The 27,470-nt window shown below is 37.9% G+C and overlaps 1 protein-coding gene across 1 annotated transcript in view; it reads left to right on the top strand.

The window, feature by feature from the left end:
- Nucleotides 1-27,470, top strand: part of DLG2 (discs large MAGUK scaffold protein 2) — a 1,542,336-nt gene that overhangs the window by 889,359 nt on the left and 625,507 nt on the right. Inside the window, exon 10 of the mRNA XM_044668933.1 lies at nucleotides 15,718-15,873. Coding sequence (XP_044524868.1) covers nucleotides 15,718-15,873 — 156 coding nt within the window. The remainder of the gene's footprint in view (nucleotides 1-15,717; nucleotides 15,874-27,470) is intronic.

Genomic DNA, 27,470 nt, shown 5'->3' with positions numbered 1-27,470 from the left:
AGAAAGAAAGAAAGAAAGAAAGAAAGAAAGAAAGAAAGAAAGAAAGAAAGAAAGAAAGAAAGAAAGAAAGAAAGAAAGAGAGAAAGAAAGAAAGAAAGAAAGAAAGAAAGAGAGAAAGAAAGAAAGAAGAGAGAAATGGATGTGAGTGAATAGATTCCTGGGGCTAGAGTCAGGAAGACCTGAAGCCAAATGCAATGTTGGACATTTACTTGTTGTATGACCCTGGGTAAAGTTAACCTGTGATTAACTCAATTTCCTCTACTGTAAAATGACAATTATAATAGCACCTACATTCGCACAATTATTGTAAAGATAAAATGAGATCATTGTAAAGTGCTTAGCACAATGCCTGTAACATACTAGACGTTATATAAAACTTTTATTCCCTTCCCCTAATGTTCCATTGTGCAGAACCTGTGCAGATGTATCTAAGCTGACAATTGTATACTCTGTTTCGCCTACTCTGCAGAAAGTTGCTAATAACACTGCCTTGGTATGACCTGCCTGCTTCTGGGAAAGTGGTGAGTTTATTTTCTGGGAGGCAAAACAGAATGCATTGGACCAACAGGTCTCTATTAGAGAGAGCAATAAACACTCAGTAGGAGAAGGAACCAAAGGGCATAAAAGAGGCCAGGGAGGGTGAAACAAGATTCTGGCTTCAATGGATACACTCAGAATCACATAGTCACACAAAGGAAGGTTCACAGGAATCCTTGAGCAGTGGATACAAGGAGAATTTTCCTTTTGTTATTTCTTTCTTAACACTCTTTCTTTTCTGAGATTACATCTTTGCCCTTGGACAAATTGCTCTTTGTATCCCCAGTATCTCACTTTACAAACGAAGAAATTGAGATTCAGGTCTTCCTACTAGAGGATATTAGAATCAGTATTTGAACCCATCTCCCTTCTCAATCCCAGGTCCAATGATCTTTTCACCAAATAATAATGATAATAGTCATAGCATTTATAGAGAAGTTTAGAGTTTGCAAAGCAATATTACAATATCCCAGTTGATTCTCACAACACCCCTGTGAGGAACGTGCTATTATCATCCCCATATTGCAGATGAAGAAACTGAGCCTGAGAAGGTTTAAAAAACTTGCTCAAGATCACAAAGCTAGTGGGTGACTGAGTGAGAATTCAAAGTTAAGTCTTCTTGATTCTAAATCCAGCCTTTTATGCAGTAACCCCTTAGCTGTCTCTACAGCACATAGATTCACTAAATTTTTCTCTCTCTTGTACTGAATGCCTCAAAGGTCTTAATAATCTAAAATCAACAGAGATATCCAGGGAAATGAAAATAATTCTGCAGATAGGTTAGCAAAGTCACTTATAGACAAACTAAATAATTCAATTGAAAAGGCATTTATTAAGTGACCACTATGTGCCAAGCAAATACTAAATAGTGGTAAGTGAATAACATAATATTCAGACAACTGACTTATTAGCTCAATTAAAAGTTATGTCAACATAATCAGTATTTTTTTTCTTCCTATCTTTCCCAATGGGGAATCAGTCACCCATTAAAACTGAGCTATACCACATTAGAGTTATAGAAACTCATCATTTCAATCTGAGCAACTTGGGAAGCTTGTCATGGAGAACACCTTGACTCTCATTCCTAGGTCTAGCAGGGCCTTTCATTCCTGTATCCACAATTCAGATGCAATTCAGGAATAAGCTTGTGAATCCCCTTTCTATGCAATACTTATTTAGTGTCCTAATAGGAAGTGATGGTAGCTTCTGTTGCTTTTGGAGAGTCAGCCAAATCCCAATTAAAACTCATCAATTGCATTCTCAGTAGAGAAGCCAAGTCCTACTTCTCTTGCAGGAAACTGCTCAAAATGCTGAACATGAGGGAAGTTGTTCCCATGCCTCTGGGTGGTAGAGATTTGCAGTAGCATTATTGAACAGCTCTTAAAGATGCTTCATGTGTGACTTGCTGTAGCAGCCAGATGGCCTTGGATGGACTATTTACTTAGGAGGATTGCCCAATTAGAGAATAAGGTATTTAAAGAATTCTAGTCCCTAGGAATATAATATTGGAATAAATACACAAATTCCTATCATATAGCATGACCCAAATAAGAAAATGAGTTCAATTCTAGTCAGAGATTCAGTACAATCTGTGATTTTCTTCGCAAAATCTATATTATCATTTATCTAATACCCTTCCATTTTGTCCATTAAAGCTATATTCAGATGTTGCTGAATAATTATAAGTTGTGCCTTGAATACTATGTTCACAGTATTCTGTACTTGCACAGGGCATGGCACATAGGCTCTTAATGAATGTTTACTGATTGATTGTTAATTGATATTTGCCAAAAAATCAAACTCAAACTCACTGGCTTATAGCTTAAAGTTTTTCATCCTTTTCCCTGTTTTGTATATTCAGAAAACTTTTGTCTTTCCTTATTCCTATGGAACATCTCTTATAACCTTTTTCTAAGATCTGTAACAGCGGTACCTGTTTCACATCCACTAATTCACTCAGAATTATTATATGTACCTCCAGTGACACTGTAACTTTAACTCATTGAGAACCACTCGATACTCTCTTGTAATATTTCCACCTATTTTGACCTTCAAGCCCTGTTTAATCATTATTATTCTATCCTTTCCTTGACAAAGATAATTTTTGTTGGTAGAAAAAAAAAGATTAAAATAAGCTTAACATAGTTCTCTACATATCACTCACAATTCTGTCCTAGATCCTCTTCTCTTCTCCTTCTGGACTATTTCTCTTGATAACCTCATCAGCTCCCATGGATTTTAATTACCATCTCTATGATGATGACTCCCAGATCTATCTTTCTTGCCTCAGTACCTCTATTGTCTTTCATCTCACATCCCCAACTGCCTTTAAGACATCTCAAACTGGATGTCCAGTAGACATCTTAAACTCAGTCGGCAATATAACTCATTGTCTTTCCCCCTAAATCTTTCTACCTCCTAACTTTCCTATTACTATGGAGAATAACACCAACCCCATTCAGGTTCACAATCTAGGAGTCATCTTGATCCCTCACCATCTCTCACCCCCATATCCAACCTGTTGCCAAGGTCCATTATCACTTTTATAGCAGCTCTTGAATACTGCTCCCTTATCTCTTCTGATACTGCCACTCTAGTGCAAGTGATCAACACCTCACACTTGGATTATTGCAATATTCTATTTGCCTTGTTCCTTCTCGCCTCAAGTCTCTCCCTTCTCCAATCCATCTCCATTCAACCATTAAAGTGATTTTCCTAAAAGGAAAGCCTAATCATTTCATTCCTCCCAATAACTCCACACATACTATTTAATAAATTCCAGTGGTTTCCTATCACCTTCAAAAGCAAATACCAGGGGACAGCTGGGTGGCTCAGTGGATTGAGAGCCAGGCCCAGAGATGGAAGGTCCTGCGTTCAAATCTGGTCTCAGACACTTCCTAGCTGTGTGACCTTGGGCAATTCACTTAACCCCCAGTGCCTAGCCCTTACCATTCTTCTGCCTTGGAACCAATATCCACTATTGATTCTAAGATAGAAGGTAAGTGTTTAAAAAAAAAGAGCAAATACCAAGTGTTCTGTTTATCATTCAAAGCCCTTTATAACCTCACCCCCTCCTACCTTTCTATTTTTCTAACACCTTATTCCCCAATACAAACTCTTCTCATTCAGTGATGACTCCTGGCTGTTCCATGAACAAGACACTTCAACTCTCAGTTCTGGCATTCTCTCTGGCTGGCCAGCATTTCTGGAATGTTCTCCTTCCTCTGCTCCAATTTCTGACCTCTATGACTTCCTTTAAGTCTCAAGTCAAATCTTCCTCTGCCCTCTTAATTCCAATGCCTTCCCTCTTCTGTTAATTACCTCCTGCTTATCCAGTATAGAGCTTGCTATGTAGATATTTGTTTGTATGTCATCTCCCCCATTAGACTGTAAGTTCTTTGAAGGTAGGGACAGTTTTTTAACTTTAGGACCACACCTAACACACATGGTAGGCAATTAATAAATGTGTATTGATTGTCTTATCATCTATTAACTTTAAGTAACATCTCTGTCTCTTTATTCTTCCTCTTGCCTAGAATGTAATATTTTTAAAAAAAAGACATTTTAAAGCCATTATATTCCCAATACTATTTTTATAGGAATGTGCCAGTCTTTTGTATTCCTCCTCAAATATCTGCCAATTTTCAATGCCTGTTCTTTACAATCTAACTTAGTTAATGAGTTCCCTGTGCATCCACACTGGTCTTCTGCCAGTTCTTTCTTTTCTTCTTTATTGGCATTGTATGTGTTTGTTATTAGAATTTCATCTTGAATACTTATCCCAATTCAGCCAACTGGCATCAAAGAATCATATGCTATTGAATCCTACCAATCATTCCTCTGAACACATTGAAATCTTCTTTCCTAAAGTCTAAAGTGTGTCAAACTTCCCTTACTTTCTCTATAAGGAATCCTAAAATGAAACGATCACTTCTATTCAAAGATCTGCCAATTTCTTCTTCATAAATCAGTTGCAATTCATTGGTCAGAATCAAGACCAGAACAGCAGTGATATTTTAAATTTCTATCACTTTAAAGGATGAAACTATCAGTAATCCAAATTCAAGATTTATCAGCTTCTCTACTTTGGGCAAAAATAAAATAATAACAATAATGATGATGATAATAATAATAATAATTCTATTATGTAATTGGAGTTTCCCATTCCTCCATTCACCCTTGACAAATTTGCAGTATGTTTCCTGAACTCTTAATAAATGTTGTCCATTTTTCCAGGTGGTCTGTAGTTTATGCCCATTCAAGATTTGTTTCTAGTCATCCCTCTGGTGATTCTCATCCAAATGCACTCCATAACAATTTGCTCCATTAGATTGTGAATTTCTCCATGTGAATATTTTTTCAATATAAAATGGTACTTCAGTGCCTTTTTATTTTTTCAGTTCCTTTTTAATAAATTATTAACTTTCAGACTTCTCTACTCTCAGTAGTGTAGTGATCTGGGACAATTCTGAAGAACTTAGAGAATGAAATCTACCTCCAGAGAAAGGACTGTTTGAGTCAGATGCAAATCAAAGCATACTATCTTTCACATTAATTTATTTACAGTTTTATTTTTGAGTTTTTCTTATTATTCTCTTACAACAGTGACCAATATGGATTTTGCATGATAACACATGTATAATCCAGATCAAATTGATTACCATCTTGGAGAGGAGGGAAGAAAGGGATAGAGGGAGACAATTTAAATCTTATCATTTCAGTAAATGTATGCCAAAAATTGTTATTGCATATAATTGGGAAAGTAAAATATCTTTGAATAAAAATACATCTTTAAAAAATAAAAAATAAAATGTTAACTTTCTCGAGAAGGTTTAGTCATGAGATTTAACTATCTCATCTAAATCTCAGTGACTTCCCCAAATTTCTATTTTGCCTCTTTTTGTTAGGAGCAATGGATAAATGTTGGTGGTAGATTTAGGTACCAAATATGAAAAAAAAATCCTATTAGAGCTGTCCAAAAGTGAAATAGACTGCTACAAGGATGCCTAAATAATCAATTAACTTTATTTTTTTTAAAGGAAGGGATCGCAGCTAAGTGATGTAATAGCTAGAAAGCAAGTCCTAGAAATAGGAGGTCCTGAGTTAAAATCCGGTCTCAGATATTTCCTAGCTGTATGACTCTGGGCAAGTCATTTGGCCCCCATTGCCTAGCCCTTACCTCTCCTGCTTTTGAACCAATGCTTAGTGTTGATTCTAAGATGGAAGGTAAGGGTTTTTTTTTAAAAAAAATAACCAATTACTGGAACATTGTAAAAGAATTCATGATGAAATTTCAGTTGAACTAGATGACCTCTGAGACTTCTTCTAGTTCTGAGATTCTGTAATTCAACTTCAATAGATCTCTATTCTTCCTCCTTCCCCACAGACAAATATAGACTTAGAGAACTACTCTTCCACATATTTTACAGACACAAGAAATATTTGTCCTGGGAGTTAGTTTTTTAAAAAGCACAAAACTATAAGAAATAACTCTCTTGCTTTATTCATTTTCCATTCCTTAGCCATTTATGTACAGATTTCTGACTCTTTGTTTTGTATTACCGATTCTTTTCTTTCATATTGCCTCCCATAAATTATTGATCCTTTTTACTGATAAACTTTGAGATGTAAGAGCCACTGAGCATTTGTGTTTTGTGGTTTTATACTTTGTTTTTGTTTTCTTCACTTGGTAGACCTAGCAGGGGATTATTAATACATTGTTGAGTTTACACAGTCGTTAACTCACAACAACTTCATAATGGAGGTAGTGAAATATTATTATCCCTCAATGTCTTGCCCCAAATTATACAACTGAAATAGAAGATATTAGACTCAGTCTTATAGTTTCTGACCCTGAGAGCAGAATTTTTTCCCATTATGCTAAACTACCCAATCATAAAAGAATATGCTTAATATTTATTTCTTTTTAAAATGTGTTATCCCACACCTGGGATAACCCTACCTGGTGTGGTAGGATTGGAAAAAGTTCTGAATCTATGGTGAGGAATTCAGTAACTAAAATTGAGTCCTTACCAGCTGTGTATTCCAGAAAAAGCTACTTAAGTTTTTAGAGATTCACCTGTAAAATGGAAGTGATCCTAACCATGCTTTATACCTCAGATTATATCTATGAGATAAGTGCTTTGCTAACCTTAAAGCACTATATATTTCTTTTACATATGTGTATGTATTATTTCCTTGACAGAATGTAAACTTCAGCTTCAGCATCAGGCCTCCTATCACCTGTTGCACCTGTCTCTTGAGAGTAAAGGAGAGGTGCCCTCTACTCGGGGATGAAAATTCTTACACTTTGTCATAGCCTTCACATCCCAATTACTCTGAACCCCTGTAGATCATTATCCAAAACCACATCCACACCCCCAAACCCTCCATTCTTCATTCCCATCCCTCTAAACCCTCTCACACTAAAGTTTCTTCTTAATTCCACCTATCTCTTCTACTGTGTCCTCTGGAATATTTATTCCATAAGCAACAAAATTCCCTTAATCTTAAATTATTTCCTTTCCTAATCCTTCCATCTACAGGTTCTTCTTCTAGGTTGTCCTCCTTCCTCCTTTGCTCAGTAACCTCTCTTTTTTTTAGGTTCATACTATTAATATCTGTAACCCAACCAAAATCTGGTAATAGTTATCTATGGACACCCAAGTCATTCCCCTTCCTTCCTTAGTTTGATACTTGGCTTACAATGTTTCTCTCCTCTATAATTCCTGCCCTTTTACTAGTAGACTTCAACATATATATATATATATACATTTTCTAGGAACAGCCAAGTGGCTCTGAGGATGCTGAGCCAGCCTTGGAGATGGGAGGTCCTACGTTCAAATATGGCTTTAGACACTTCATAGCTATGCAACCCTGGGCAAATCACTTATCCCCAAATGCCCAGCCTTTACCACTCTAGTGCCTTAGAAATAATACATAGTATCTATCACATTATAGACAGAGAAAAGGGTTATTAAAAAAACCTATTAATTCTCAGATACTCCACTACTCATTTCCTCAACCTCCCATGAGCTTCCTCTACCACATCTTAACCACATCCAAGATTTCTGAAATCCCTTTATTCAACCATAATCTATTGACTTTTTACCACTCCCTCTACCTTCTCTTCATCAAACCTGAATTCTCTCCCAAGCCATTTCCCTTACATATCCACTGTCGATTCTTCTTCTCATCTTGAATACTTAGTGAACCAGTTCAACTCTGTATTGTCCTCTCTTGAATCCCTGACCCTCTTATCATACTAACAATACAATAAATCAAGCCCCAGCCTTGGATTACTCATCCTTCTGCACCTTCTCTTTTTTCCTTCCTGGTTCCTTCTCCAGATCACACCCTCTAACCTTAGAGGGGCTCTAAGGGTTCTGTCCTCACCCCTTTCCCTTCTTCTTGTATACTATTTCATTTGGTGATCTCATCAACTCTCATGATTTAATTACTGTCTCTATGCTCATGATTCTCAAATCTGCCTCTCCTGCCCCACTCTTTGCTGACCTCTGTAGTATACAGAATTGGGGTGATATAGTTTTTTCTAGCTTTGGCTGAGTTCCAAAAGCTGTTAGAGGTTTGGAATCTTGAGGAAAAGGCAGTTGGCTGGATCTTCCGTGGAGGGAGGTTGTCAATGAGCCGAGCTGCTTTGATTACCTAGCTTTAATATTGAAATTTAGCCTAGCTTTGACATATTTACTTAAGAAATTATTATTTTAGATAAACTCTTTATATTTTCCTTTCCTAATACCATCCCTGCCTTCCCTCCCTTACCTTATATGTCTGTGGAGTTAATAAGGAGAGTAATTAGAGAGGAGTTAAATCTGTGAAGGGTTACCTAATTGACAGCATTAGTTATAGTTAGTCAGTCATCATTTATTCCCTTTAGATATCAATAGCACTTTGTAAAGCTGAGTTTAAAGGCAGGTCCTTACTCAGACTCCATCTTTGCTTCCCTTCCCCCACCTGAGGTTCCTGAGACAACTGATAGGGCTTTCCTTTGATCCACCTTCCTAACAAACATCCTTCAAAGAAAATAAACCCTTTTGTTTCAACAGCCCTATTAGTATAATTTGTCTGTTAGTTATCAAGAGGGAAGAAGAGGGAAAGAAACAACATACTCTGGGCTTAGAGGGAAGCTGGAGCATCCATCTTGAAGGAAGGTGTTACTTCAAAACAAGTCCCTTCCTGTGAAATTAACTAAGCCTGTTTGTTAATTTCAGTCTAGTCTATTTCCCTCAGCTTGTGTTTGAGTCGAAGTCCCAGTCTGTAAGCCTGCTGTGTTTGTCTGTTTAGCTTAATTTCTCTTCTCCCTGAAGATCTCTGTTTCCCTTCTGTGTTATACTCCTGACTTCAGTCCTATTATACCCTGAATCTCCTTTAATCCCAGCCTACCTGTAACCGAGATTACCCACTTAGCAAATCTCCAACATCCTCCTTTCAAATTCCTTATACCACACACCTTTTCCCAAATTACCCCCATAACACCTCCAATCTCACATTTCCAGCTGCCTTTCAGATACCTTGAACTGGATGAAAAGCAGACATATTAAACTAGATATGTCAAAGAGAACTCATTATCTTTCTCCCTAAACCCTCACCTGCCCCTCCACCATGTCTATTACTGTAGAGAATAGCACCAACCTCATAATCCCTCAGGTTAAACCTAGATGTCATCCAGGATTCCTCATTATCTCTCGCCCTCTCCTCATATCCAAATTGTTGCCAAATCCTGTTGATTTTCCCTTTGCAGCATCTCCCAGATGCACCTCCTTCTCTCCTTTGACAATCTCTAGTGCAGACTCTCATCAACTCCTATTGGTGATTCTCTCTGCCCACTCCAATCCATCCTCCATCTAGCCACTAAAGTGATTTTCCCAAAGAGAAGCTTTGATCATGTCACCCATATACACACACTCCCTACTCAATGAACTCCAGTGGCTCCCCATTGTCTCCAGGAACAAATACCAAATACTCTGTTTTGGATTCAACGCCTTTCATTACATATCCCCCTTCTCCCTTTATATTCTTCTTACGCCTTACTCCCCAGCACAAACTCTTCTATCCAGTGATGGCTCTTGACTATTCCATGAACAAGATGTTACAGTTTTCAGGTCCAGGCATTCTCTCTGGCTGTCCAGCATGCCTCTAATGTTCTCTTTCCTCTGCTCCAATTACTGACCTCGCTGCCTTCCTTTAAGAACCATCTAAAATCTACCTTCTAGGGAAGAAGCTAGGTGGCTCAATGGATTGAGAACCAGACCTTGAAATGGGAGGTCCTGGGTTCAAATGCAGTCCCAGACATTTCTAAGATGTGTGACCCTGGGCAAGTCACTTCATCTTCATTGCCTAGCCCTTAAAACTCCCTCCCTTATAACTAAAACATGGTACTGATTCTAAGACAGAAGGTAAGGGTTTAAAAAAACACCTTCTAAAAGAAGCCTTCCCCAATGTCTCTTAATTGTAGAGCCTTCCCTCTATTAATAATCTTCTACTTATCCTGTATGTGGTTTTCTTGGTATGTATTTGTATGCTGGCTCCCCTATTAGATTATAAAGCTTCTTGAAGGCACAGACTGTTTTTTGCCTTTTTTATGATTCCTGGTGTTTATCAGAGTACCTGGTACATAGTAGGTGTATAGTAAATGTTTATTGGTTGTTTCATTGTAAAGATTGCTTAGTTTCTGCCTTGTATCCCCATTGCCTAACAGAGTGCTGGACACATAGCTTACACTAATTACTAATGCTTGTTGATCAATATACAGGGTGTCCCAAAAATTTTAGTGCCATTTAAAATTTTTAAAGTAGCTGAATAGCATAAAAATAAACTACGACTCTTGGAATGCCTTGTATGAGTGTGAGCAATTCTCTATTTAGGAAACTTTCGTTTTGACTAAGAACTATCCACTTTGGGCTTTAATGTTAGTTTATTACCCATGTTTGAAAAAATAGAACTTTTGCAAGGTAATCTTTAAAACCTTTTTTTCCCCTCAGAGATATCTAGTGCCCTCACAATCTGTAAAATAGAGTTTGGATTTGATATGTGTTCTCTTTAGCTTATGGTCCTGGGGAATAAGGGGTGGTGGGGCAGGAATAAGTAAAATAAAATCAATTGGGAAGGAAAGAAAAGCTGTGTGCCAGGCAAAAATGAGGCTGCAATATCAGGTGCTACATCTCTGGATTAATAAGAGTAGAGACAGTGAGTAATTGATTGGAGTCAAGTCATAAATCCTAAATGTTATACAACTCAGCAGTCACTGCTGCCAAAGGTACTGGAGGCACCAGCTGAAGCCCAAGTCACTGCAGTCAGCTCCAAATGGGAAATTTACTAAATCTGCAGAATATGAAATAATAGTGTTTCCTTCTAACCCTTCCAAAGGAAGGAGATGAAAGTTTCATGATGTTCAGCAGCATGTGTTTGTCTTTTGGCAGGGGGAGTCGAGGGGGTTGAATGAGGGGGAAACAGAGACACAGAGAGACCCAGAAACAGAGAATGAACAGAGACTGAGACAGAGGAAGAAATGACAAAAACAGGGAGAGACAGAGACATGGGGTATAAGGGCAGCAGGGCAGAAAGAGGATGAAGGAAAAAAAGAGTGATGGAGAGGAGTGAGGGCAAAAGGAGAGAGAATCAGAATCAGAGAAAAATGTTTCACCTCCTGAATTACTCTAGTGGCCCATGTATGTCAAAAAGAGGTTTTTTTTATTTTAAATGAAAATTAATTTATATAAAAGAAACAGTATGGCGGAGTCAAAAGAGTGCATCAGATGTGACTGTTCTTGGTATTCCTCTTATATGATCAGAACATTTTAATTTTTTTATATTTCTTTTTGTACATATCTTATTTCCCTTTCTCAATTTTAAAACTGTAGTTTCCTGGAGAGTGGGGACTCTTAGTGCCCCAGTTATCTTTGTACATCATCCAGTGGTAGATTCTTATGAGGTACTTCATAGATACTTGTGGTAAGAATGAAAGAATGGATGATACCTTAATTTTTATATCCTCTATCCTACTCTGCAATAATTCCCTGAACTAGGGACAAGGAAGGAGATGAGGGCTCTAATTAAAGTCATGCCTTTTCTGCATTATATATCTGGTGAATTTTTTTCTAAAAATTGCTATTAATTAGCTCCATTCTCTATCTCAACTTCTTTACTGCCCTCCCTCCTTCCCTCTTCTTCCTTTTTTTTCTGTCTGTTCCATTCCTCCTCCTCTTCCCTTCTCTGTATATCTGTCTCTCTCTGTCTTTGTCTCTGTCTCTCTGTCTCTTTGTCTGTCTCTCTCTCTCTTCTTCTGTTGATTCTCTCTTCTCTGATGGGGACTACATAATTGAAATCTTTTCAAATCATATGCCTGTGAACAACCACAGCTCTACTCTGGTTGGAAAACTTGGTCTCATTGACCTTTGGGCTGTTGTTGCCAGCTACATTAATAAAACTAACACAAGCCTTACTGGCAGGGAGAACTGGCTTCCTGAAATGCTGTAAGAATGAGTTTTTAAGACCTTCACCAAGATTCAGGCGGCCCATTTCATTAAGTAGGTATCTCCTTCTAGGGCTCCTTCCATCCATCTGAATTGCCTCTCCGTGCTGCTAGGGAGGTTTGCAAAGAACCTGTGGCTCATTTTGTTCTAGCTGATAGTGACTGGTTTGTTTGGCAGCTCATACTTGTAAAGTGTTGTAAGGCTGGAAGCACAGCGAGTTTATCTGGTCAGTGTCCAGGCCTTGAGTGAGGTTATCTGCTTTCCTTGAAAAAGACTGGATTTCTCTCTCTTTTATTACTGTCTTTGATTTGGTTCCTGCCATAGTGAATCAGCCACCAAAACAGGAAAGTGACAAGTAAAGCCTGTCACAGAGCTTCTTGTTGTACCTTATCTTTTACTAATGAGCAGAACCTGTTGTCTTGGAAAGAGCATGACTTGGAGTCAGAAAGCCTGGGGTGCAGTCCTTTACCAAGGACTAACTGGGTGATTTGGAGCAAAATGCTTAAGAGTCTGTTGAATTGAATAAACTTCTGGGAGGTTCCATTCCCTAACTGATTCTCCTTTCTTTGAATAATAATCAATTCTTAGACATTTCTCTCTCTTTTCTCTAATAATTCATATCTACCTGGACTGTGTCCTGGACTTTCTTGGTAACCCCCAGTACCTGCAAAATCACTAGCATGTTTCCACAAAAAAAAAATCCTACCTTCTATCTTAGTATCAATCTAAGACAGAAGAGAAGCAAGGACTAGGCGTTTGGAGTTAATGAGAGTCGCATAGCTAGGAAGTGTATGAGTCTAGATTTGAACTCGGGTCCTCCCAACTCCAAATCTGACACTCTATTCACTGTGTTACCTAACTGTCTATCTATAGTATGTTCTTAATAAATACTAATTAATTGGCCAACTGGTTGGAGCCCTTCAAAGCATAGTCTTCTTACAGTTTTAAGTTTTGTCTACAAAGGGCATTATGAACCAATCTGAAGTTTCAATAAGAGAAATGACAAAGTAATGTACAGGCGTTAAAAGCCTTCTTCTGATCCTGGTTCAATCTCTCACTCATCAAGTGATTTTGCTTAAATCACTTGCCCTCTCTGGATCTTATACTCCTCATTTATAAAATGAAGTGATTGATTTAGAATTCAGAAGTTCTTAACCTTTTTGTAGTTTGGACCTCTTTCACAGTTGAGTGAAAACTGTGGAATCTTTCTCAGTAATATTTTTAAATACATAAAATAAAATACATAGTATTCCAAAGGAAACCAGGTATACTGAAATACAATTATCAATTTTTAAAAGGTCTCATACCCGAGGTTAAGAATCTCTGGGATGAGCTCTAAAAACATTTCCAACTCTAATATGCTATGATTTGGAGAAATATCTGCATGGATCTCTGCTCTCATCAGTACATTCCCATTTCCATCCACCTTCATAGCCACCTTGCATGCCTTGAACATACTCCACCCTAATATCTGCCTGTTAAAATATTTTTAAAGACACAATTCAAGCAAAGCCTTCCCTATTTCCCTGACCTGAATATAATCCCTCTCTCCTTACATTTTCCTAGAATACATTGAATCTCTCTTTGGTACCCTTCACATTCTACTTTGTATCATACATGTCTATGTGTATACATGTACATGCAACAATACCTCCAGCTGTTTGATTATAAGCTCCTTGAGGGCTTAGACTGTGTCATTTTTAATATTTGGATCCAAGGCACTTGGCAAAATGCACAATAATGCACACTGAAATTTTTGTGGTATAGTAGTAGGATGGAATATGATTGCGCTACAAGAAATGATAAGCAGAAGGATTTCATAAAAAGACCTACATGGAAAGACCTATATGAACTGATGCAGAATGAAATAAGCAGAATCCAGAGAACAACATACACAGTAACAGCAATATGGTATGATGATTATCTATGAAAGACTTAGCTTCTCTCAGCAAGACAGTGATCCAAGACAATTCTTTTTTTTTTATTTTAAACCCTTAACTTCTGTGCATTGACTCATAGGTGGAAGAGTGGTAAGGGTAGGCAATGGGGGTCAAGTGACTTGCCCAGGGTCACACAGCTGGGAAGTGTCTGAGGCTGGATTTGAACCTAGGACCTCCCGTCTCTAGGCCTGGCTCTCAATCCAGATCCAAGACAATTCTGAAGGACTTATGATAAGAAATCCTATCCACCTCCAGAAAAGGAACCTATGGAGTTTAAATGCAAATTGAAGCATACTATTTTTCATTTTTATTTGTGTTTTTATCTTTACATGTTGGTTTGATATGTGTAATCTGTCACATGCCAATATGGAAATGTGTTTTGCATGATCATACATACAGACTTGGATAACCCAACTCAAGTTGCTTGCCATCTCAGAGATGGGGAAGGGAAAAGAGGAATGGAAACAATTTGCATCTTACAATTTTGGGAAACCTGTTAAAAATTGTTATTATACATAATTGGAAAAATAAAATATAAAAAGATATAGTGCTCTGACTTTTCATGTCCTCCTCAAATGATCTTCAAATTTGTACTTGAAATTCTCCAGGAAAAGTAAATCCACTGTCTTCCAAAACAATCCATTCCACTTTTGGACAGTTATCATTGTTCAGAAAGTTGTTTATTTTTATTCAGCCAGTTCTATCTTCCTCTCTATAGCTTCCACTTATGGTTCATAGTTTGGCCTTCTTGGGGTAAGCAGATGAATCTAATCTGATTCTCACATGGCAGTCTTTCACATAGCTGAATAATGCTATCATATATCCTACCACATAGCTCACCTCTCCAGTCCAAACAAGCCCATTTTCATTACTTAGGGATTTTTGTATCTTGTGGTCTCCAGTCTCTTCCCTAATCATGTAATTTTCAGTTGTTTTCCAGTTGTGTCCAACTCTTCATGACTCCACTTGGGGTTTTCCTGGCAAAGATACTGGAGTGCTTTGCCATTTCTTTCTCTTGTTCATTTGGCAGATAAAGAAACTGAGGCAAACAGGGTTAAGTGATTTGCCCAGAGTCACACAACAAGGAAAATATCTGAGGCCAAATTTGAACTCAGATCCTCCTGAATCGAGTCCTAGCACTCTATCCACTGCACCACTTAGCCATGATCATACATACAGACTTGGATAACCCAAGTCAAATTGCTTGCCATCTCAGAGATGGGGAAGGGAAAAAAGGAATGGAGACAGTTTGGATCTTACAGTTTTGGGAAACCTATATACTTATAAGCAAGAGGAATGTCATGGTCATTCCCTACATCAGCTTAAACCTACCCAACAGAGGAGCCTATTTTCTAAAAGAAATACTGCTGTTGTCCTGAAAATATCAAGGAATCTTTGGGGAATTTTCTTTTTTTATTTTGTCCATGCCTGTGATTCGATGAATGGAAGGAATTCTTGGTATAGAAACTCCCCCTTGCCAATGCAGAGCAACAACTCATCTTTGATTTACATCGTTAGTCACCTGAATCATGGAGAAATTAAGGGACTTGCACATGATTTGCCCAGGCAGGATGTGTCAGAGGCAGACTATCAGCCATGGTCCTCCCGATTACAAGGCTTCCTCTCTCTCTTCCCCTCACCACACTGACTTTGGCTATGACTTTGAAGGAAGACTTTGGTGTTGATGGTGGCCACAATAAAATGTTCATTGTTCATACAGACTTGTTCTTTTCTCCTTTTGTCACTAGGCCTCCTGAACCAGTTTACAGCACTGTGAACAAACTATGCGAGAAACCTTCTTCTCCCCGGCACTATTCCCCAGTTGAGTGTGACAAAAGCTTCCTTCTCAGTTCTCCCTACCCTCACTACCACATGGGCCTCCTCCCAGATACAGAGATCACCAGGTACAATCTGTGCTCTTTTTTCTTCTCTCTCTTCTCTAATATGAATCAACTTCACAAGAATGAGTCTCACCTTCTCCTCCTCTTCTATGACATATGAAAATGTTCCTCTTATTTGACATTTGTTATATTCCAAAGAAAAATAAAATAGAAAGGAGAGGGAAAGTGCATTTAAAACTCCTCAGTTCACCGTTGGGTTTTTTCACACGATAGCCTTGAAGTCTTTACAGAGATGTGACTATGGGGACCTTCCCCCTGTGTTGAGGGAAATTCAGAGCAATGCCCCTTTTTTGATATGATTATCTACTTAGATAGGAAGTTTTCAGAGTATAAGCTAAGCATTATAGGTGTGACTCAATTCAAGAAAAAAATTATTAATGTTTTTCCCCTGTAGGAGCTTCTTTTCTAACAACAAAAATTAAAATGTATTTTTTATTTTATTTTGGTTTTCCTTTTAATGATACACAGAAACATCTGGAAAATTTTACAGATACTGGAACATGTTTTCTACTGTTTTTCTTTATCAGAATTGCAAGAAGTGGTTTTAAATTTAAAACTATCAGATGGGAATAGGTAGGTGGCTCAGTGTTTAGAGTATCAGGGTGAGAGAGAGGAGGTCCTGAATTCAAATCTGGCTTCAGACACTTCCTAGCGGTGTGACCCTGGGCAAGTCACTTAGCCCCAGTTGCCTAGCCTTTACCACTCTTCTGCCTTGCACCCAATACTATGTTGATTCTAAGATGGAAGGAAAAAAAAACTTCCGACACTTACCCTCCCTAGTATTAAAGGACAGTTCTCTCTTCAACTCAGTGTCTTTCTAGCAATGGACAGCAAGATGCTTGAAGGCCATACCACAATAAAGAGACAATTTTGCTTGAGAGAGATGAGAGCAATTTAATGAGGTCTAGGAAGCATGTAAACTCTCAGGAAGATTTCTAGCTTGTGTATAATCACACAAACCCTCAAAATGACTTCTATAAATTGTGTGAGAGGCAGCCCAGCATTGTACTAGATTAGATGTCCATCGATTAGGGAATGGCTAGACAAATTGTGGTACATGAATGTAATGGCATATTACCACCCCATAAGAAACAGTGCTTACCTGCTACTGAAAAATTACAGGCTATTCAAGGGAATGGATTGTTGCTTATCTACATTTCTTATCTCCTTCAATCCCTAGTGAAGAGATTTGCCTCTAGTTGGTCCTTTAATAAGTGTTTTTATTGAATAAATGAATGTATGAATAAGTGGAAATAATTTTATATACAATGTCAATAACACAATATATAATATTATGATATATGTGATATAGATATATGTGTGTGTGTGTATGTATGTGTTTGTGTATAAGACAATCATACCAGATCCAAATTGTAGGGGTCCTGTATGATTCAGCTAGAATATCACTCTGGAAATCAATTACATCATTATTTCTCCTAAGGAGGATAAGGACGATATTATACATTCATATAACAGGAGTTCTTTTTACTACCTTCTACTGTAAATGATTTTTTGTTGCCCTTTCCCTTCTGAAGTACTCAGTCAGACACAAATAATCTAGTGTGGATAAATAGGTCTTCCTGAGTTATTCCAGTGTCTGGAGCTGACATACTATAAAGAGTCTTTGTACCAGTAAAGTTCCCAGGATGCTCTTTGTGATTCTCTTTGCACTTGCTCATGAAGCTTTAGATTTGACTACTATTTTCCCAACTTATCAAGTCAGTTGCTCTAACTCATATCTTCAGGACAATCAGTCTATCAAGCATCATTCATTAAGCACTTACTCTATGCCAATCACTGGGAATACAAATTCAAGGAGAAAGAAAGGCAGTTCCTGACTTCGGGAATCTTACACTTTCATAGGGGAAGGCATTCCATTATTAAAGAATGGTGAAAAGGGATAAAGAGAGACAAAGGCGCCAAACATATTAGAGGAAGTTGGGAATTCAGTCTGGAGAGGAATGAGATACAGCTGACTTGGATGCTCTTCTTAGAAGCAGATTCTGGAAGGATCTATGCACCAGACAGAGAAGACACAGGGATGGGGGGCACTTCTACTGTGTCAATTCTGTGACTGAAATGAGGCTTCACAATGAATATCTGGGACATGGTAGAAGAGATCTAGAGCAAATCCTGGAGAAGAAAGAGTACAGACTATATATATTTAAAATATATATATATATATATACATATATATATACATACATATGTATATATGTAGGTTATTAGGGGAGCGAGAAATTAATGGGGAGAAATAGAGGGAGAGAAAAAGAAAGAGACAGACAAGGGGAGAGAAAGAGGGAGGGAGAGAGACAAGAGGGAGAGAGGGAAGACTAGAGAGTCAGAAGGCAAGGTATCTCCCTTCAGAGAACAAGAAGAACTTGGGAATGAATCATCAAGGTCATTCTGCTTTAGTCTAAGTCATGGTAGCCCAACTCTAATATTCTTACTCAGAAAGGTATTTGCCTAGTTAGTTTATCAATATGAAGACACGGAAATATAATTTGGAATGGTGTGAGGGCAGAGAGAACATGAACATCACAGTGATTCAGAGTGAAAATGAATTTATCTAGCAGGTCTCTGTGGAACCTTTTTTCTCTTTTTGGATATTCTCTGAGGATACTTTTATAAGTCAATTGCCTATATCCCCAGGGGCAAGACTAGCAAATTCTATAATGCATAATGCATTTTTGAAAATGCATGCAGAAACAGTTTTTTGGGTGTGTAATCATCTGGGATGTTTCCACCATATTAACAATGCTTGGTGCTTAATGGCTTTGCACAGTGCTTTATCCATATTAATTAAAGCCACCTTTATTTCTGAGGAGTCATAGAAACCATTTCTCAATAGAATGAAGCATATCATTCGAAAGTTTAGATGGCAAAAACTGTCAATTTGCCAATAGGGGAAAGAAACAGAAAATTAAAATACGCTGTTAGGAAATTATTTGCAGTTATTACCTATTTCTATCAGTTATGCAGTTACAGTAGACTGGATATCAGAGAGCATTGGCTTGATTAATCAGTGACCTAAAATGTCATGTCCTCTATCTCCCATCATATCTTTTCTTTCCCTCTGAGCCTTGGTCAACTGCCATATTCTCCTTGAAGCCTTCTCTAATTCCTACCTTCTATACTGTCTTTTTTTTTTAACCCTTACCTTCTGTCTTAGAATCAATACTGCGTATTGGTTCTAAGGCAGAAGAGTGGTAAGGGCTAAGCAGTTGGGGTTAAGTGACTAGCCTCAGAGTGTCCGAGACCAGATTTGAATCCAGAACCTCTCAGCTCTAGGCCTGGCTCTCTTTTCCACTGAGACACCTAGCTGCTCTGCCTTGGAATCTTTTCACCAAAAAACAAAACAGTGTTTGATGTTCATGTCCTCCGTGATAGCCAATTTTGTGTGAGAGAAAGAAGAAGAAATGAATTTAATATAGACTAGAGAGCTCATGGACTATTTGAGAGATTTCTGGTTTAGGCATAATCCTACAGATCCTTAAAATGGTTTCAGAGTATATGAAGCTGTTGGAGAAGTTGAAAGAATGAGTCTCAGAGACAATAAGAGGTGGCAGATTTGAGTTCTGACCCAGATTACTTATATGACCCTACATAAGTCACTTAAACTCTCAAAGCTATAAGCAAATTTCTAAGATTCTAAATTGCTTGGCAGTGGCCCCTGAGAAATTTCTTACTCGGTCAAATCACAGTCCTGGTCCAAACTCTTCCCACTAACCCTAAGAAACAAGATATCCTCAACATATAAGAGGTGAAAACATGAGTACAAACAGTTTGCCCAAGAAGAATGTCAAGCTGTAAATGGCTTTTTTGGGAAAAAAATCACTAATATGAAAAGAAATAGAAATAAAAATAACAATTTTCATCTCAATCTTTGCACAATGACAAAGATGAAAAAATAAAGTAAACCAGAAATACTCAGTGTCAGAAAGACTGTGGAAAGACAGGCACAGTGCTAAAATACTGATAGAGCTGTTCATTGGTCTAAACATCCTGGATATAATTTCAGAATTATGTAAGAAAACTGACTGTGCGGTCCATATCTTTTGACCTAGTGATCTCACTACTCAAAATGGGCCATGAGAAGCCTAAGGGAAGAAACAAAATTTATTCTATTAATTGTTAGCATCAATATTTGTGGTAACAAACCTCTGGAAACAAAGTAGATTCCATTAATCAGGAAGAGACAAAATGGTAATATTAGGGTTATCATGGAATATTGTCTAGTAAAAAAAATAAGAAAATCAGAGAAAATAGGAAGAATTACATGCACAAATGTAGTTTTAAAAAAGAACCAAAAGAACAATAAACACAACTGCAAGAATGTAGATAAAAAGATTTTTTTTTAAAACCCTTAACTTCTGTGCATTGACTCATAGGTGGAAGAGTGGTAAGGGTAGGCAATGGGGATCAAGTGACTTGCCCAGGGTCACACAGCTGGGAAGTGTCTGAGGTCGGATTTGAACCTAGGACCTCCTGTCTCTAGGCCTGGCTCTCAATCCACTGAGCTACCCAGCTGCCCCCCAAAAAGATTTTTTAAAATGAAGTCGAATGCTCATTATTTTTTAATGGAATGGAATTCTGGTCTTTGAATTAATTGGAGAATATCCAAAAGGTAAAAACATCTCCTCATTAGAATTGCCAATTCATTCTTTTGTAAGGAAAAAGTGTCCCTTGAAAGCAACTAGTTTTAGTGTACCAACTGTTTGTTTTCCAAAATGGAATACCTTTTTCTTCAGAGATGTAAATTTTTTAAATTATTTTTTAAAGCCTTTGCCTTCTATCTTAGTATCAACTGTAAGACAAATGAGTGTGGCAAGGGCTAGGTAATGGGGGTTAAGTGACTTGCTCAGGGTCACACAGGAAGTATCAGAGACCAGATTTGAACCCTGATTCCAGGACTGAAGCTCTATCTACTATGCTACCCAGCTGCCCCCAGAGATGTAAAATATTAATAATTACTTTAAGAATTCATGAATTAATCTAGTTAGGTACCTCCTCCCCAGGATAGCTCACAGATCTTCTCTGCCCAAGTAAATTGTCTTCCTGAGTTTCTGTAGCAAGAAAAGGCATCTTCTAAAAACCACAATTTTGCTTGATGAAATAATCCCAAAATGACAGACCTACAGTCTATCCTGGACTTGTAATGAAAGAGTTCCTACCTTAGTAGGAACTACTAGAGATTATTCTCCCCTGGAAGAGCTGTTTAAAATCCAAGATCCCTTCCATGTTACAAGGAGGCATCAAACTGTAACTGTAACATGATAATAATAAATGATGATGACAGTATCAGTAACAACCAAAAAAAAAACAAGAATAATAGCTTTTATTTATATAGCTCATTGTGTTTACAAGGCATTCTAAAACACAAAAAAAGGGGACCAGTTGCCAGAATGTAGGACCTGGACCAAGAGGACCTGGAAGCTACCCTTACCCCTAACACTTACCTGTGTCAACACTTACTGTGATCATGAGAGACTCGCTTTCCTGCTTCTCTGAGACAGTAGCTTAAATATGTAAACTGCTTAGCAAACCTTCAAGTGCTACATAAATATCAACTATTATTCTTTTATTTTTTTAATCCTCCCACTACTTGTCATGAGATAAATATTATCCCCATTGAATAGGCTGGAAAATAGACTCTTAAAGGGAAAGAGACGTATCTAACATCAGAAACCAACTACTTAGTAGAATCAGGATTCAATCCTAGATTTTTGATTCCCAATATTTTCAGTGGTATCTGTCACCCAGAAAGTCAGACCACTGATTCAGGCACAAGATTCAAAAGATATTTTTCCATGTGGGTATATAATCTATTTGTATAGCTCTGCCTTAGTTTCCTCACCTCTAGCAATAAATGTCCACGGACCATCTGTCTAAAAAGAATTTTATGAGACATTATTTGTCATTAAAAAGTTATTGATCACTTTTTTATGCCAAATTTCAACTGAACTGGTTGTTGGAAATGGATGTAAGCTGACAAAATCCTGATAATCATGAAATGAATGTCTAATACTCGGGTGATCTGAGTGTCCTCTTCTGCTTATGCTTTAATTGCCCTTGATAATGAAGAATCAGAATCATTCAGATTGTCATACAGTGATCCCTTTGGGTCATCTGCAATTTAAATTCCCCAGATCATGGACTTCCACAAGCTCAGAAGAATCAAAATCTCAGTGCCTCGGGGCAATGGAAAGATATATCATGAATGCAAGTGGGCCACAGGGTATTACCAACAATGTCTTGTGCCTATTAATTGACATAAAAGACAACACCAAGGACATGAATTGCCAGAAAAAGGAATGTTCTAGTTATGTAGCAAATAAGAAATAACAGATGGACAGTACTTTGTCACTCTGCTATCAGAATATATTTTAAAAGACCTAAAAGGAGGCCTCTCTGACTTTGGGTAGACATCTGATGAAGGATTTAGAGAATGGCAGGGACAAACAGTTACACATAACAGGATGAGAAAGTGGGCATAAGCTATTGCATTGAGCATAAGCATGATGAGATGAGATCAAAGATCTATTGCAGTGTCTAGGAAAGTGTGAGACTGGTAGCATGTGATATAGTGGAAACAGTATGGAACTTGTGGACAGGAACATCTGAATTCAAATCTCTCCTTATTCACTTATTAGTTATACAACCCTGGGCAAGCTATTTCAAACATATCCAGTGACAGAGAGAGGAGCCCCTCCAAAGCTAACCTATTCTCCTTTTGAGAAACTTGATTTTTAGGAAGTCTTTTTTTTTTAATGGAATCCAAATCTGCCTTTTTGTAACATCTACCCCTTGCTTCTATTTCTGGGCCCCAAACAGGGCTAGTCTATTCCCTTTCAGGGATAGTGTGATATAATGGGGGAGGGGGCGGAATAAATAGGGTCAAAAGACCTATTAGATATAAAGCTTGACTCCACCAATTAAATTTCACTTTGAACAGCTCACTTAAACTATCCGCCTCAGTTTCCCAATTTGTAAAGTAGAGGCAATAATATTTCTAGATATTTCTTGCAGAGCTATTGTACAGAGAATACTTTGTAAGCCTCAGTGTCAAAAAATGAGTTGTTCTCATTTCACATGATAGTCCTCCAACTACTTAAAGACAGCAATCATTCCTTACCCATCTTTACCCAGCCCACTCATCCTTATAGTTTCATCATCCTGGCTGCCCTGCCTTGGACATGGTCTGTACAAATGTCATATTGTCATATAGATTTTGAAGGGCAAGATGTCTTTTCATGTTAGTTGCTATTGTTATTGGTATTTTCCTGCTGGTAAAAAGGAGATGAAGATTTTCTGGGCTCAGGTTATAAAGTAAATTGATGGCAAATCTGGAGTTAGAATCCATAGCCCCTAGTTTTTTTTTTTGTTTTTATTGCCAATAAAGGCTATTTGCATCAGCAGTCTTGAGTCCCTAATTCCTTTCAGTTGCCCATTTTGAAGGGAGCCAGATAAGGTTGAGTAAGAGTAGTTTTATTATAGAAAGACTAATACCAATCAATGTTTTCGGGAATTTGTTTTTAAGCAAAACGGTAGAATCTTAGTGTTAGTTGGGACCTAAAAAGAACAACTCTGTATCTGATGCATGGGTGCTTTCTAAAATATTTCTGACTCACTAGCCTACTCATGGTTACCTAAGAGCATAAAAATGGGTCCAAGAAACCCAACCATTTAACCTTATATTGCCTCTCTGACAATAATACTAAAAAAGACCGTGGAAGTGTTTGTCTCGAAGATAGAGAATATGAATATTGAAAAGTAGGGGGATTTTTTCTCTATTTTTTTCCTTTTCTTTTAAACCCTTATTTTCTGTCCTAGTAACAGCTCTAAGACAGAAAGGCAAGGTTGGGTAAATGGGGTTAAGAGACTTGCCCCAGGGTCACACAGCTAGGAAATGTCTGAAGTCAAATTTAAACCCAGGTCCACTGTGCCTCTTCTTTTATTTTCAATTATTGGGTACATTCTCTACATATCCTTTACTTTCAGAGCCTGCTATTAAACAATAATCCACAAATGCATTTGATATCGCTAAGTATCTTATATTTTTAGCCAATACTCTTCCTCAAATTTCTCTTCTCAGTAAACTGAGGTTAGCAGCAGCCTATTTCAAATGGTTACATATAATGGTCTCTATAAATGCCTTGGAAGAGATAGGAAGCTAGATAGACCAAGGAAGAATAATCTCTGTATTATGAATGATAATCAGCGTTGTATTCCATAGTTTTAAATAAAAGTGAAACTAAATAAAAAGACAACCTTTTGAGAGCACAGCATATTTCTTAGCATAATAAATTCCACAATTTTACTTAAGTATTTTAAATATTAAATAATGTCCTCAAATATTTAAAATTTACATATTAAATGTCATAATATAGAGGCCCCAAATCAGTGATTATTGGTGTAGTGGTATGGAATTTCTTTCTACTAATGAAGATCAGCACCTTGTGGCTGTAATATATTGTCTTAGAAGGCTGACAGGGAACCTACAGGTAAAGTGATTTGCCCAGGGTCACGTAGCTAGTATGTGGGAGGCATACATAAAGATATGTATATGAAATATACTACACTATCTATATATGTATGTATATATACATATAGAGAGAGAAGGACAGAGAGAGGGAGGAGACAGAGAAGAAGAGAGAATGGGGGATGGACAGTACTTAAAGTCTAAAATACCTCTCGGGGACCCTATCTAGTGATGCTCTCTCTGTCTCTCTCTCTTTTCCTCCCTCCATTCTCTTTTCTTCTCCCTTTATTCTTCTCTCTTTCTCCCATTCTGGGTCTCTGTCTCTCTGTCTTAGGTGCTGTAGGAATAAGGAAGATCTAGATTTAAGTTTGTTCTCTCTCTCTCTCTCTCTCTCTCTCTCTCTCTCTCTCTCTCTCTCTCTCTCCCCTTTTACTCTCTGTCTCTGTCTCTTCTCTACTCTTCTCTCCCTCTCTACTCTCTTTTCCTCTCCCTCCCCTTCTGTCTCTCTCTTTCTTTCCTCTTCTCTTCTCTCTCTCCCTCCCTCTCTCTCTGTTTCTGTCTCTCTGTCCCTCCCTCCATTCTCTCTTATACTCTCTCTCTCTTTCTCTCATTCTCAATCTATGTCTCTGTCTCCAATCCCTTCTCTTCTCTTCTCTCTCCTTTGTCTCTATTTCTTTCATGTGTGTTTCCCAATTTCTCTTCAAGTAGTACTCAGAATCATAGTCATAGATAAACTTGGATATTATCCAACCACTCCATTTCTTTATGTTATGCACTACTTCTATAATAGAAAGAAGCTTCTGGAACCCTCCTCAGAATACTGTTTTTGAATGCATAAAATATATACAACTGCAAAGAAAACCAAATATATTGAAATTTTTAAGGCTGTAAATCCCAAATTAAAACCCCTGAGTTAATCTAACATTCTCTTTTGCAGATGAAGAAAGTGAGGCCCAGTTAAGTGAAATTTGCCCCAGGTCTTCTGATATCCCTTTTAGCTCTGAGATCTTCTGATTGCGTTATATGTTTACTCTCTTACCAAAGTGGACTTGTCTATATGCTATGCTATCTTACCCACATTACCTTACTTACCCTATTAAGCTTTGAATTCTCAAAGGAAACTTGATTTTTCATTTAACACAGTTTCATCTATTATATAGTGCCATAAAAAGGAGCTTAACAAATCATTGACCTTCTGCTGTGCTCTTAAAAGGCTGATGTCATTTTAAAGAACATTTAGTTTCACTTTTAATTAAAACTGTGAAAGACAACTAACTGGTCATTGTTCATCAGAGATTCTTTTTTAATCTGTCCAGCCCCTGCCTCAACCTTGGTGTTCACAGGGCCCATTATATGCAGCCTTTTGAAGCAGATTACCACTAACCCCAGTTTACTGAGAAGGGAAATTTGAGGAAGAAGATTCATTGGTACCTCAAAAGCCCCAGAGAAAATCTTGGCTATATTCAGTTTTATTCAATCTTTTCTTTGTACTTTAATTCAATCAGTCATGCATTCCATACCCCTTTGGCTTCTAAGTCACTATTTTCCAATATCATGGTAGATACCATATAATGCAGATTTATTCAATGTACATAGCAATGGAATGAAGGTCTTGGGTTCAAATTATGCTTCTGATACTGAGAGGCCACATGACTTGAAAGGTATGGAGCTCGACTCATCAAGAAGACCAGACTTCAAATTCTACCTCGGGCAATAGCTGTATGAATCCGGTCAAGTTATTTAAATTATCTTGCATTAACTTTTTATGTGCAAAATGAGAACATTGATCTCCATGTCCTCTTTGGCCCCTTCCCAGGTTTAAATCTTTGATCCTCTGAGCCACGATCCTATCTTTGTTACCTCGTTTCTTTATCCATAAAATGAAGGAGTTGATCTATATGACTTTCAAGGTCTCTTCCTGCTCCTGAGTTAGAGGACCTAGGTTCAAAGCCCACCTTGTCATTTAACCTCTTCTTCTGTAAAATAAGAGAAATGGACTAGGTGTTCTTTTTTTATTAAAAAAAAAAAAAACAACTTTACCTTCCATCTTTTTAAGGCAGAAGAGCCATAAGGGTTAGGCAATGGGGGTCAAATGACTTGCCCAAGGTCACACAGCTAGGAAATGTCTGAGGCCAGATTTGAACCCAGGACCTCCAGTCTCTAGGCCTAGTTCTCAATCCACTGGTTCTAAAACCACCCCTGGACTAGGTACTCTTACAAGTCCCCTCCAGCTATAAATCTCTGATGCTGTGAGTCTATACCTAGGAGTGGTCTTTGTTTTGTTTCATTCTTCTGGGATAGGGTTAAGCTTTCAGTTTAATGCCGGGCATATTTGATAGGCATCAATATGTGCTAAGTGCCATGCCAGGTTCTCTTGGATACTAGTAAAAAAAGAAATAGTTTCTGTCCACAAGGACATTCTACTACTTCATTTAAAGGTTCGAGTTAAATCCCATTATTCAGTCTTTCATTCAGTTACTACATATCAAAAATAAACTCAGTGAAAGATAATTGTTGCAGACATTAAAGAGAATGCTAAGGAGGCAACTGGGTGGCTCAGTGGATTGAGAGCCAGGCCTAGAGATAGGAGGTCCTAGGTTCAAATCTAGCCTCAGACACTTCTTAGCTGTGTGACTCTGGGCAAGTCACTTAACTCCCATTGCATAGCCCTTACCATTCTTCTGCCTTGGAGCCAATACACAATATTGACTCTAATATGGAAGATAAGGGTTTAAGAGAGAGAGAGAGAGAGAGAGAGAGAGAGAAAGAGAGAGAGAGAGAGAGAGAGAGAGAGAGAGAGAGAGAGAGAGAGAGAGAGAGAGAGAAGCTCAGTGGATTGAGAACCAGACCTAGAGACAGGAGGTCCTGGGTTCAAATCTGGCCTAGACACTTCCCAGCTGTGTGACCCTGGGTAAGTCACTTGACCCCCATTGCCTACCCTTACCACTCTTCTGCCTTGGAGCCAATACACAGTATTGACTCCAAGATGGAAAAGAGAGAGAGAGAGAGAGAGAGAGAGAGAGAGAGAGAGAGAGAGAGAGAGAGAGAATGCTAAGAAAAATAAGCCACATCCCCTTCATTCTAGTAGTCATTCTCCATTGGGTCTAACTCTTCATGA

The sequence above is a fragment of the Gracilinanus agilis genome, chromosome 3 (genome assembly GCF_016433145.1).
Source record: "Gracilinanus agilis isolate LMUSP501 chromosome 3, AgileGrace, whole genome shotgun sequence".
Taxonomy (NCBI): Eukaryota; Metazoa; Chordata; class Mammalia; order Didelphimorphia; family Didelphidae; genus Gracilinanus; species Gracilinanus agilis.
The sequence above is the reverse complement of the archived record's forward strand: the minus strand, read 5'-3'. Positions and strand labels throughout refer to the sequence as shown.